General features: G+C 44.6%; 1 protein-coding gene across 1 annotated transcript in view; it reads right to left on the bottom strand.

Moving 5' to 3' along the window:
- Positions 1-13,749, bottom strand: part of vwf (von Willebrand factor) — a 182,633-nt gene that overhangs the window by 61,290 nt on the left and 107,594 nt on the right. Inside the window, exons 42-43 of the mRNA XM_029759558.1 lie at positions 11,239-11,310; positions 529-633 (exon numbers count right to left, since the gene is read on the bottom strand). Coding sequence (XP_029615418.1) covers positions 529-633; positions 11,239-11,310 — 177 coding nt within the window. The remainder of the gene's footprint in view (positions 1-528; positions 634-11,238; positions 11,311-13,749) is intronic.

The raw sequence follows: 13,749 nt of genomic DNA, 5'->3' as shown, positions 1-13,749 counted from the left end.
GTGATGATTTATGTAGTTAGTTGTAGTTGAAGACTTATTAAGATGTGATACACTTTATAGTTGTGTGGTAAAATATTTGTTATTTTGATTGTATGATTGACACTGGGTTTACGCGACACTGGTATGAACGGACAAACATTGCGTGACTAAGGTCACTTGAGTTCTCTGAACTTGTTTACCAGGCTGGACTCTTTAGGCCCGAGGTACAGGACATTTCTGGAGGAATCAGAGCTCATTATTTGTTATATTGTTGTGTGTGTGATCATTTATGTTGTTAATACAACCCACGCAAAAGAATACAGTTGTTTTGAAGTTATTTCCAATGTTTTAAGGGTTTATGAAAAGTGTATTTCCATCCTGACTTTTACATGAGTCCTTTGTATTGGGGTAGACTTGACGGACCAGATGGGACTCATTCCCTCCCAAACCAAAAGGAGAAACTAATATATTCTCTGGTAGGCACAACCTACCTGTCACCCCTATAAACGATAACCTCAAGTCAAAACCGTTACAGTGTGTCTTACTCACCACAGTGATGAATGGGTTGACACTCTCCAGGGTTAGTCAGCACCACAGTCAGACCGTCTTCACAGCGAGGAACCTCCGGCAGCTGGCAACTCACCAGGTCACACACTACACACACACACACACACACACACACACACACCCAGTAAACACACAGAAATACAGTACACACACACACACACACACACACAGAAATACAACACACACACACACACAAATACATCACACACACACAGTACACACACAGAAATACATCACACACACACACAAATACACACACACACACACACACACACACACACACACACACACACACATTCACACACACACAGAAATACATCACACACACACACCCAGTAAACACACACAAATACATCACACACACACACACACACACACACACACACACACACACACACACACACACACACACACACACACACACACACACACAAATACATCACACACACAGAGTACACACACAAAAATACACACACACACACGCACAGTACCCACACAAAAATAAACCACACACACACACGCATACACAGAGTACACACACACACACACAAGACGATGCACACACACACACTCACACTCATAGTACACAGTATTATAGTATCACACACTACACATACAGTAGTATTAGTGTAGACCACAGTATAGTAGTCCAATATAGTGCATTATAGTACATATTAGTACTATATAGAATAGTGTTGTAATATTTTAATACAGTTTTTTTCCAACTGCTTACACAAAATCTTTTCATGTCACACGATTTTTGAAACTTCTCACTTAAAGTGCAAAACTACACACCAAATATCCAAAACCATAAGCTATTTATCAGCCTTTGACTCAGTTGTCAATTGCATAAAACACTTTTTTCAAAACACTACACACAATTCTCTACCTAAAACACAAAAATCTAATCTGGCCTGGTTTAGATCTTATCTGTCGGAAAGATATCAGTTTGTCTCTGTGAATGGTTTGTCCTCTGACAAATCAATTGTAAATTTCGGTGTTCCTCAAGGTTCCGTTTTAGGACCACTATTGTTTTCACTATATATTTTACCTCTTGGGGATGTCATTCGAAAACATAATGTTAAATTTCACTGCTATGCGGACGACACACAGCTGTACATTTCAATGAAACATGGTGAAGCCCCAAAATTGCCCTCGCTAGAAGCCTGTGTTTCAGACATAAAGAAGTGGATGGCTGCAAACTTTCTACTTTTAAACTCGGACAAAACAGACATGCTTGTTCTAGGTCCCAAGAAACAAAGAGATCTTCTGTTGAATCTGACAATTAATCTGGATGGTTGTACAGTCGTCTCAAATAAAACTGTGAAGGACCTCGGCGTTACTCTGGACCCTGATCTCTCTTTTGAAGAACATATCAAGACTGTTTCAAGGACAGCTTTTTTTCCATCTACGTAACATTGCAAAAATCAGAAACTTTCTGTCCAAAAATGACGCAGAAAAATTAATCCATGCTTTTGTTACTTCTAGGCTGGACTAGAAGTAACACTTCATTAAGTGAGTCGGAGTCGGAGGCCGAGACTTCTCTGGTCTCTACTCCTCCCGCTGTGGGGTCTGAGACGCCGACGGCTCCCACCATTAGCTCTGACAAATTGAAAACCCTAGTCATTGGCGACTCCATTACCCACAGTATTAGACTTAAAACGAATCATCCAGCGATCATACACTGTTTACCAAGGGGCAGGGCTACCGACGTTAAGGCTAATCTGAAGACGGTGCTGGCTAAAGCTAAAACTGGCGAGTGTAGAGAGTATAGAGATATTGTTATCCACGTCGGCACCAACGATGTTAGGATGAAACAGTCAGAAGTCACCAAGCGCAACATAGCTTCAGCGTGTAAATCAGCTAGAAAGGTGTATCGGCATCGAGTAATTGTCTCTGGCCCCCTCCCAGTTAGGGGGAGTGATGAGCTCTACAGCAGAGTCTCACAACTCAATCGCTGGATGAAAACTGTGTTCTGCCCCTCTCAAAAGATAGAATTTGTAGATAACTGGCCCTCTTTCTGGGACTCACCCACAAACAGGACCAAGCCTGGCCTGTTGAGGAGTGACGGACTCCATCCTAGCTGGAGGGGTGCTCTCATCTTATCTACGAACATAGACAGGGCTCTAACTCCTCTAGCTCCAGAATGAAATAGGGTGCAGGCCAGGCAGCAGGCTGTTAGCCAGCCTGCCAGCTTAGTGGAGTCTGCCATTAGCACAGTCAGCGTAGTCAGCTCAGCTTTCCCCATTGAGACCGTGTCTGTGCCTCGATCTAGGTTGGGCAAAATTAAAAATGGCGGTGTTCGCTTTAGTAATCTCACTAGTATAAAGACCTCCTCCATTCCTGCCATTATTGAAAGAGATTGTGATACTTCACATCTCAAAATTGGGTTACTTAATGTTAGATCCCTCACTTCCAAGGCAGTTATAGTCAATGAACTAATCACTGATCATAATCTTGATGTGATTGGCCTGACTGAAACATGGCTTAAGCCTGATGAATTTACTGTGTTAAATGAGGCCTCACCCCCTGGTTACACTAGTGACCATACCCCCCGTGCATCCGGCAAAGGCGGAGGTGTTGCTAACATCTACGATAGCAAATTTCAATTTACAAAAAAAAAACTATGACGTTTTCGTCTTTTGAGCTTCTAGTCATGAAATCTATGCAGCCTACTCACTCACTTTTTATAGCTACTGTTTACAGGCCTCCTGGGCCATATGCAGTGTTCCTCACTGAGTTCCCTGAATTCCTATCGGATCTTGTAGTCATAGCAGATAATATTCTAATTTTTGGTGACTTTAACATTCACATGGAAAAGTCCACAGACCCACTCCAAAAGGCTTTCGGAGCCATCATCGACTCAGTGGGTTTTGTCCAACATGTCTCTGGACCTACTCACTACCACAGTCATACTCTGGACCTAGTTTTGTCCCATGGAATAAATGTTGTGGATCTTAATGTTTTTCCTCATAATCCTGGATTATCGGACCACCATTTTATTGCGTTTACAATTGCAACAAATAATCTGCTCAGACCCCAACCAAGGAGCATTAAAAGTCGTGCTATAAATTCTCAGACAACCCAAAGATTCCTTGATGCCATTCCAGACTCCCTCTGCCTACCCAAGGACGTCAGAGGACAAATCAGTTAACCACCTAACCGAGGAACTCAATTTAACCTTGCGCAATACCCTAGATGCAGTTGCACCCCTAAAAATTAAAAACATCTGTCATAAGAAACTAGCTCCCTGGTATACAGCAAATACACGAGCTCTGAAGCAAGCTTCCAGAAAATTGGAACGGAAATGGCGCCACACCAAACTGGAAGGCTTCCGACTAGCTTGGAAAGACAGTACCGTGCAGTATCGAAGAGCCCTCACTGCTGCTCGATCATCCTATTTTTCCAACTTAATTGAGGAAAATAAGAACAATCCGAAATGTCTTTTTGATACTGTCGCAAAGCTAACTAAAAAGCAGCATTCGCAAATGGAGGATGGCTTTCACTTCAGCAGTAATACATTTATGAACTTCTTTGAGGAAAAGATCATGATCATTAGAAAGCAAATTACGGACTCCTCTTTAAATCTGGGTATTCCTCCAAAGCTCCATTGTCCTGAGTCTGCACAACTCTGCCAGGACCTTGGCTCAAGGGAGATACTAAAGTGTTTTAGTACTATATCTCTTGACACAATGATGAAAATAATCATGGCCTCCAAACCCTCAAGCTGCATACTGGACCCTATTCAAACTAAACTACTGAAAGAGCTGCTTCCTGTGCTTGGCCCTCCTATGTTGAACATAATAAACGGCTCTCTATCCACCGGATGTGTACCAAGCTCACTAAAAGTGGCAGTAATAAAGCCTCTCTTGAAAAAGCCGAATCTTGACCCAGAAATTATAAAAAAACTATCGGCCTATATCGAATCTTCCATTCCTCTCAAAAATTTTAGAAAAAGCTGTTGCACAGCAACTCACTGCCTTCCTGAAGACAAACAATGTATACGAAACGCTTCAGTCTGGTTTTAGACCCCATCATAGCACTGAGACTGCACTTGTGAAGGTGGTAAATGACCTTTTAATGACGTCAGACCGAGGCTCTGCATCTGTCCTCGTGCTCCTAGATCTTAGTGCCGCTTTTGATACCATCGATCACCACATTCTTTTGGAGAGATTGGAAACCCAAATTTGTCTATATGGACAAGTTCTGGCCTGGTTTAGATCTTATCTGTCGGAAAGATATCAGTTTGTCTCTGTGAATGGTTTGCCCTCTGACAAATCAATTGTAAATTTCAGTGTTCCTCAAGGTTCCGTTTTAGGACCACTATTGTTTTCACTATATATTTTACCTCTTGGGGATGTCATTCGAAAACATAATGTTAAATTTCACTGCTATGCGGATGACACACAGCTGTACATTTCAATGAAACATGGTGAAGCTCCAAAATTGCCCTCGCTAGAAGCCTGTGTTTCAGACATAAGGAAGTGGATGGCTGCAAACTTTCTACTTTTAAACTCGGACAAAACAGAGATGCTTGTTCTAGGTCCCAAGAAACAAAGAGATCTTCTGTTCAATCTGACAATTAATCTGGATGGTTGTACAGTCGTCTCAAATAAAACTGTGAAGGACCTCGGTGTTACTCTGGACCCTGATCTCTCTTTTGAAGAACATATCAAGACTGTTTCAAGGACAGCTTTTTTCCATCTACGTAACATTGCAAAAATCAGAAACTTTCTGTCCAAAAATGACGCAGAAAAATTAATCCATGCTTTTGTTACTTCTAGGCTGGACTACTGCAATGCTCTACTTTCCGGCTACCCGGATAAAGCACTAAACAAACTTCAGTTAGTGCTAAATACGGCTGCTAGAATCCTGACTAGAACCAAAAAATTTGATCATATTACTCCAGTGCTAGCCTCCCTACACTGGCTTCCTGTTAAGGCAAGGGCTGATTTCAAGGTTTTACTGCTAACCTACAAAGCATTACATGGGCGTGCTCCTACCTATCTTTCCGATTTGGTCCTGCCGTACATACCTACACGTACGCTACGGTCACAAGACGCAGGCCTCCTAATTGTCCCTAGAATTTCTAAGCAAACGGCTGGAGGTAGGGCTTTCTCCTATAGAGCTCAATTTTTATGGAATAGTCTGCCTACCCATGTGAGAGACGCAGACTCAGTCTCAACCTTTAAGTCTTTACTGAAAACTTATCTCTTCAGTAGGTCCTATGATTAAGTGTAGTCTGGCCCAGGAGTGTGAAGGTGAACGGAAAGGCTGGAGCAATGAACCGCCCTTGCTGTCTCTGCCTTGCCGGTTCCCCTCTTTCCACTGGGATTCTCTGCCTCTAACCCTATTACAGGGGCTGAGTCACTGACTTACTGGTGTTCTTCCATGCCGTCCATGGGAGGGGTGCGTCACTTGAGTGGGTTGAGTCACTGACGTGGTCTTCCTGTCTGGGTTGGCGCCCCCCCCCCTTGGGTTGTGCCATGGCGGAGATTTTTGTGGGCTATACTCGGCCTTGTCTTCGGACGGTAAATTGGTGGTTGTAGACATCCCTCTAGTGGTGTGGGGGCTGTGCTTTGGCAAAGTGGGTGGGGTTATATCCTGCCTGTTTGGCCGTGTCCGGGGGTATCATCGGATGGGGCCACAGTGTCTCCTGATCCCTCCTGTCTCAGCCTCCAGTATTTATGCTGCAGTAGTTTATGTGTCGGGGGGCTAGGGTCAGTCTGTTACATCTGGAGTATTTCTCTTGTCTTATCCGGTGTCCTGTGTGAATTTAAATATGCTCTCTCTAATTCTCTCTTTCTTTCTTTCTCTCGGAGGACCTGAGCCCTAGGACCATGCCTCAGGACTACCTGGCATGATGACTCCTTGCTGTCCCCAGTCCACCTGGCCGTGCTGCTGCTCCAGTTTCAACTGTTCTGCCTGCGGCTATGGGACCCTGACCTGTTCACCGGACGTGCTTGTTGCACCCTCGACAACTACTATGATTATTATTATTTGACCATGCTGGTCATTTATGAACGTTTTAACATCTTGACCATGTTCTGTTATAATATCCACCCGGCACAGCCAGAAGAGGACTGGCCAGCCCTCATAGCCGGGTTCCTCTCTAGGTTTCTTCCTAGGTTTTTGGCCTTTCTAGGGAGTTTTTCATAGGGAGTTTTTCCTAGCCACTGTGCTTCTTTCACATGCATTGCTTGCTGTTTCGGGTTTTAGGCTGGGTTTCTGTACAGCACTTTGAGATATCAGCTGATGTACGAAGGGCTATATAAATACATTTGATTTGATTTAACAGGAAGTGACTTGCTTTCCTTTTCCAAACACAACCAATCAAAATGCTACACTTATTCACCAGGTCACACACACAATAGGACAGAGGGCAATTACCAATGTCCCTGGACAGTGTGGGGGTAATATAACTATGTGTGCTGCCATCACTCAAAACGGGGTCCTCCATCACAATGCCACACTGGGTCCGTACAACACCGGCCATATGCTCACTTCTCTGGATGCATTTTACACAATGCTTGTCCCTGATCCAGATCAGGAGCCTGCTAGATTTGTGGTTTTATGGGACAATGTTAGTTTTCACCGGGCTGTTCTGGTCCAAAACTGGTTTGCCACCCATCCACAATTTGTAGTTTTGTACCTACCCCCATATTAAACTTTTCTAAATCCCATAAAGGAATTCTTCTCAGCCTGGCGCTGGAAAGTGTATGATCGCCAACCCTATGCCCGCATGCTGCTTCTCCCGGCAATGGAGGACGCATGTGGGGACATAGAGGTTGCCTCTGTCCAAGGTTGGATACACCATGCTAGGAGATACTTCCCTCGATGTTTGGCAAGAGAAAACGTATCTTGTGATGTGGACGAAGTATTGTGGCCAGACCCAGCTCGGAGAAGAGATGAAGCGTAGCTTAGCACTGGTGACTGCCCCCCACCTACCAATTCCTGGACTGCCCCCCCGGGACCCCCCCCCCACAAACAATTGTGTTCTTTACTGTATTCTAAAGAATATACTTTTGGTTTATATATGTTTATGGTTTTGTTGTATGCTACTGTATACAACAGTAATGTTTGGCCTAATAAATATTTTCTGTTTCTACATTGCATTGGTGTTTACAGTGTACTTGTTACCCCTCTCAGCAGATTACTTTCACTGTAGAACATTGTATTGAAATGTAGATATAAGCCTATGAAAGACCAAAGAGCTTTAGATTTAGAACAACAGTGTTTACATGGTATATCCAAAAATGTACTATTATGAAAGCAGTGTTTGCCATTTGATGCAAATGCTTCATTCTGACATGTGTTTATGGCATTTTGAATGCAGTGTTACATTTTGAAGGAGATGTGAGGCATTTTGCATTTTGTGTGTGCAGTTTAGGGAATTGTGTGTAGAGTTTTGAAAAAAAGGAGACAGTTTTGAAAACGTGTGTAAGCAGTTGGAAAAAAACTGTAAAGTAGCACGTACCACTGACGCACCCTGATCTGTTTCACCAGCGTTTTTCCCCTTGCTCCTATCTTATGGAGGGAGGGAGGGACTCCATAACCTGGCAGAACGCCATGACCAGGCATTCAACACTTTTCTGGAGCAATTCTGTGGATTCCCCACAGGGCAGCAGGTCACACATAATATTCCAGCCTACCCCAGTGTCCCGAGAACCCCGCTTTACCTCTTCCGGAGCGCTATGCTGGAGAATCCGTAACCTGCCAGGCTTTTCTCTCCCAGTGCTCCCTCAATTTTCACCCTGCAGCCTTCTTCGTTTCCCGCGGACCGCTCGAGGATAATGTACATTATAACGCTCATGTCCGGGAGGGCACTCGCCTGGGCTACGACGATGTGGGAGCAACAGTCCGCCATCTTCCTCAGGCTAGGAGGAGTTCAAAGCGGAAGTTCGTAAGGTGTTTGATTCTTTGTTGTCTGGGAGAGAGGCTGCTCATAAGCTGCTCCAGCTACGTCAAGACTCCCGTAGTGTGGCAGACTATGCGATGGACTTTCGCATGTTGGCGGCTGAGAGTGCCTGGAACCTGGAAGCATTGTTCGACATGTTCCTTCATGGATTATCGGAGGTGGTCATAAATGAGCTTGCAGCCCGGGAGCTGCCCTTGGACCTTGACTCCCTCATAGCCTTGACCATCCGAATCGATGGGCGGCTTCGAGAATGTAGGAAGGAGAGGGAATCTGTGCCCTGTCACCCCGCCCTTGATTCTCACCTTGCCTCCGAAGAATCCCGGAGAACCCCAAAGTCTACATGTCCGTCCCCGAAGTCAACATGAACCCAACATCACCAGAGTTCTCTCAGGAATTACCGAAGGCCAGCTCCTTCAGAGTCCAGACACCTGGGCAGGGCTAGATTGACTCCGGCTGAGGGCTTACGCCGACTCCACACCCAGAGCTGTCTATATTGTGGAGCTATAGAACATTTCGTAGCTACCTGCCCATTTAAAAACCAGGTTCATTAAGAAGGGGTGAGTACTCTGGTGGGCCTTATGGAGAACTTTTCCTCTCCCCTTACTCGCACCCCTTTCCATGCCATCCTGCTGTGGGGGAATCAGTAGAAATCTCTCTGGGTACTCATCGACTCTGGGGCCAATGAGAGTTTTTTTTGGACGCTACTCTGGTGTCCAAGCTGGGCATCCCCACTCAGTCCCTCTCCATTCCCATGGACGTTAGACCACTGGACTGGCGCTCTATAGGCCGGGTCACTCACAATACCACTCCTATCAACCTACGAGTGTCAGGGAACCACAGCGAGGCAATTCAATTCATGCTGATTAATCAGAATCCCAATACCACGGGAACATCTTGGCTCCAGTGACACAATCCCATTATAGACTGGACTGCTGGTGCCATTATGGCATTATGGGCTGGAGCCCGTTCTGCCACGCCCATTGTCTGAAGTCAGCGCAGCCTGCCCAGGGACGTATTCCTGTGGGCTCGGAAGTTGCCCCGAACCTCTTCGCCATTCCCGCTGAGTACCAGGACCTCCAGAAGGTGTTCAGTAAGGCCACTTCGTTTCCACGGCACTGACCCTATGACTGCGGAATTGACCTTCTCCCAGGCACCACTCCGCCCTGGGGATGACTGTTCTTTCTGTCCAGAGACCAAGGCTATGGAGACCTACATTGAGGACTCCCTAGCTGCAGGGTTCATCGATCCTTCTGTATCCCCCGCCGGTGCAGGGATCTTCTTTGTGGAGAAGGACAAAACCCTGTGCCCGTGCATCGACTACCGGGGCCTCAATGACATTACGGGGAAGAACCGCTACCTGCTACCACTCATCTCGATGGCCTTCGAGCCGCTCCAGGGGGACACCGTGTTCTCCAAGCTGGACCTACGGAACGCCTATCCCCTGGTGCGGATACGGGAATGGGACGAGTGGAAGACTGCCTTCAACACAGCCAGCGGTCACTACGAGTGTCTGGTCATGCCATTTGGCCTTACCAACGCCCCAACTGTGTTCCATGCTCTGGTTAATGATGTTCTCTGTGACATGTTGAACCGGTTCGACTTCGACTACCTCAACGACATTCTCATCTTCTCCCGCTCCGCCCAAGAACACGTGCTCCACATCTGACAGGTGCCTCCTGGAGAACCAGCTTTTTGTAAAAGCAGAGAAGTGCGAATTCTATCGCTTCACCATCCCCATTCTGGGTTACATCATCGTTGTGGGGAATGTACAGATGGATCCCGGAAGGTGAGAGTGGTGGTGGATTGGCCCCAGCCTACGTCCAGGGTGCAGCTACAAATTTTCCTGGGATTCGACAACTTTTATCGCCGCTTTATCCGGGGTTACAGCACCCTGGCTTCCCCCATCTATACTCACCACTTCCAAGGTTCCGTTCACGTGGTCCCGTGGTGCTGACTGGACATTCCGGGATCTCAAACACCGTTTCACCACAGCTCCCATCTTGGTTCTTCCTGACCAATCCCGCGAGTTCGTGGTGGAGGCCACTGCTTTGGATGTCCGAGTGGGGGCTGTCCTGTCCCAGCGTTCTGCCCTGAAACTCAAGTTACATCCCTGCGCCTTCTTATCCCATTGCCTAAACGCCACGGAGAAGAACTACGATGTGGGGAATTGTGAGCTACTCACGGTGAAGATGGCGTTGGAGGAATGGAGGCCCTGGCTGGAGGGGGCAGAACATCCGTTCATTGTGTGGGTCAATCACAAGAACCTGGAATATCTCTGCACCGCCAAGCGTCTAAATTCCAGGAAAGCTAGGTGGGCCCTGCTCTTCACCCGGTTCAACTTCTCCCTCTCCTACCAACCAGGATCCAAGAACATGAAGCTGGATGTGCTGTCATGCCGCTATAGCCCTGCAGCTACCACACTGGTACTCCGGAAAACACTCGGACTGTATTAATGTATTGTTGTATTGTATACAGTTTGGTGTAGTATTATAATAGTATTATAATAATTGTAGGTATAGTAATTTAGTAGTGTTATAATATACAGTATATATTAGTATAGTATTGTAAAGAAAATATATATTAGTAGAGTATTCTAGTAGTGTAGTATTATAATATAATATCAAGCATTTTGCTACACCCACAATAACATCTGTATGTGACCAATACATTGGATTTGATTTAATACACAGTATATATTACTATAGTATTCTAGTAGTGTAGTATTCTAATATACCATATATATTAGTAAAGAATTCTAGTAATGTAGTACATACCACACTCGTATTCCGGACAACACTTGGACTCCCTCTTCTCCCTCAGAACCTCACAGGGTCCACACGCTGGAGCTGCACACCCACACGCACACACACGCACACGCACACACACATTCTCCACTGAGTATGTGTGAGTATGTGTGTTTGAGTGTACTGTGTGTGTGTGTATCTGTATACATTTGGATGTATGGATGGATTTATAAAATGGACGTACAGTGCGTGATAAAGTATTTGCCACCTTTCTGATTTTCTCTATTTTTGCATATTTTTGATACTGAATGTTATCAGATCTTCAACCAAAACCTGATATTAGATAAAGAACCTGATATTAGATAAAGAGAACCTGAATATGCAAATAACAAAAAAAATATACTTAAAAAAAATGTATTAACTAAGTTAAGCAACACCCAATTCCTCTGTGTGAAAAAGTAATTGCCCCTTACACTCAATAACTGGTCGTGCCACCTTTAGCTGCAATGGCTGCAACCAAACGCTTCCTGTAGTTGTTGATCAGTCTCTCACATCACAGTGGAGGAATTTTGGCCCACTCTTCCATGCAGAACTGCTGTAACTCAGAAACATTTGTGGCTTTTCAAGCATGAACTGCTCGTTTCAAGTCCTGCTACAACATCTCAATTGGGATTCGGTCTGGATTTTGTCTAGGCCATTCCAAAACATCAAATTTGTTGCTTTTTAACAATTTTCATGTAGACTTGTTTGTGTGATTTGGATCATTGTCTTATTGCATGACCCAGCTGCACTTCAGCTTCAGCTCACAGACCCATGGCCTGACATTCTCCTGTAGAAATCTTTGATACAGAGAAGTTATAGTTTTAACTCATCTGTCTATAGAACATTCCTTTAACTCGTCTGTCCATAGAACATTCTTCCAAGAGTCTTGATGATCTTCCAGGTGCTTTTTGGCAAACGAGTCAACCTATGTCTGGAGACAACCAAACACTGCATTCCACAGTAAGAACTTCATACCAACGGTCAAGTATGGTTGTGGTAGTGTGATGGTTTGGGGTTACTTTGCTTCCTCAGGACCAGGACAACTTGCCTTAACAGAAATAACTATGAATTCTGCTCTGTATCAGACAATTCTACAGGAGAATGTCAGGCCATCCGTCTGGGAGCTGAAGCTGAAGTGTAGCTGGGTTATTCAGCAAGACAATGATCCAAACACACAAACAAGTTGAAATGAAAATGGTTAAAAAGCAACAAATTTAAACGTTTTGGAATGGCCAAGTCAAAGTCCAGACCTAATCCCAATCAGCTAAAGGTAGCACAACCAGTATATTGAGTGTAAGGGGGCAATTACTTTTTCACACAGGGGCATTGGATCATTAGTCACATACATAGGGTAGTGCGTACGGCCCAGTACATTACTGGGGCCAAGCTTCCTGGCATCCAGGACCTCTATACCAGGCAGTGTCAGAGGAAGGCCCTAACAATTGTCAAAGACTCCAGCCACCCTAGTCATAGACTGTTCTCTCTGCTACCGCACGGCAAGCGGTACCGGAGCGCCAAGTCTAGGTCCAAGAGGCTTCTAAACAGCTTCTACCCCCAAGCCATAAGACTCCTGAACATCTAATGAAATAGCTACACAGACTATTTGCATTGCTCCCCCCCCATTTACACCGCTGCTACTCTCTTTTATTACCTACGCATAGTTACTTTAATAACTCCACCTACATGTACATATTACCTCGACTAACCAGTACCCCCGCACATTGACTCTGTACCAGTCTCGCTTTTGTTATTTTACTGCTGTTCTTTAACTACTTGTTACTTTTATTTCTTATTCTTATTCGTGTTTTGTAAACTGCATTGTTGGTTAAGTGCATGTTAGTAAGCATTTCACTGTAAGGTCTACCTGTTGCATAATAAAATTTGATTTGATGTTACATACTTCTTAAAATGTTTTAATAAAAAAAGGTATGCAATTGTTTCAATTGTTCACTCATGTTCCCTTTATTTAATATTAGGTTTTGGTTGACAATCGGATAACATTCAGCATCAAAAATGTGCAAAAATAGAGAAATTACAAAGGGGGCAAATTACTTTTCCACAACACTGTATGTGTGTGTTACTGTTATGATCAATGCAGGGTCGGTCTGTATGTGTGTTTTACCTTTATGATCAATGCAGGGTCGGTCTGTATGTGTGTTTTACCTTTATGATCAATGCAGGGTCGGTCTGTATGTGTGTGTTATCGTTATGATCAATGCAGGGTCGGTCTATATGTGTGTTTTACCTTTATGATCAATGCAGGGTCGGTATGTATGTGTGTTTTAGCTTTATGATCAATGCAGGGTCGGTCTGTATGTGTGTTTTACCTTTATGATCAATGCAGGGTCGGTCTGTATGTGTGTTTTACCTTTATGATCAATGCAGGGTCGGTCTGTATGTGTGTTTTACCTTTATGATCAATGCAGGGTCGGTATGTATGTGTGTGTTACCTTTATGATCAATGCAGGGTCGGTATGTATGTGTGTTTTACCTTTATGA

The sequence above is a fragment of the Salmo trutta genome, chromosome 7, assembly GCF_901001165.1.
Source record: "Salmo trutta chromosome 7, fSalTru1.1, whole genome shotgun sequence".
NCBI classification, from domain to species: domain Eukaryota; kingdom Metazoa; phylum Chordata; class Actinopteri; order Salmoniformes; family Salmonidae; genus Salmo; species Salmo trutta.
This window is presented reverse-complemented; position numbering and strand designations above follow the sequence as displayed.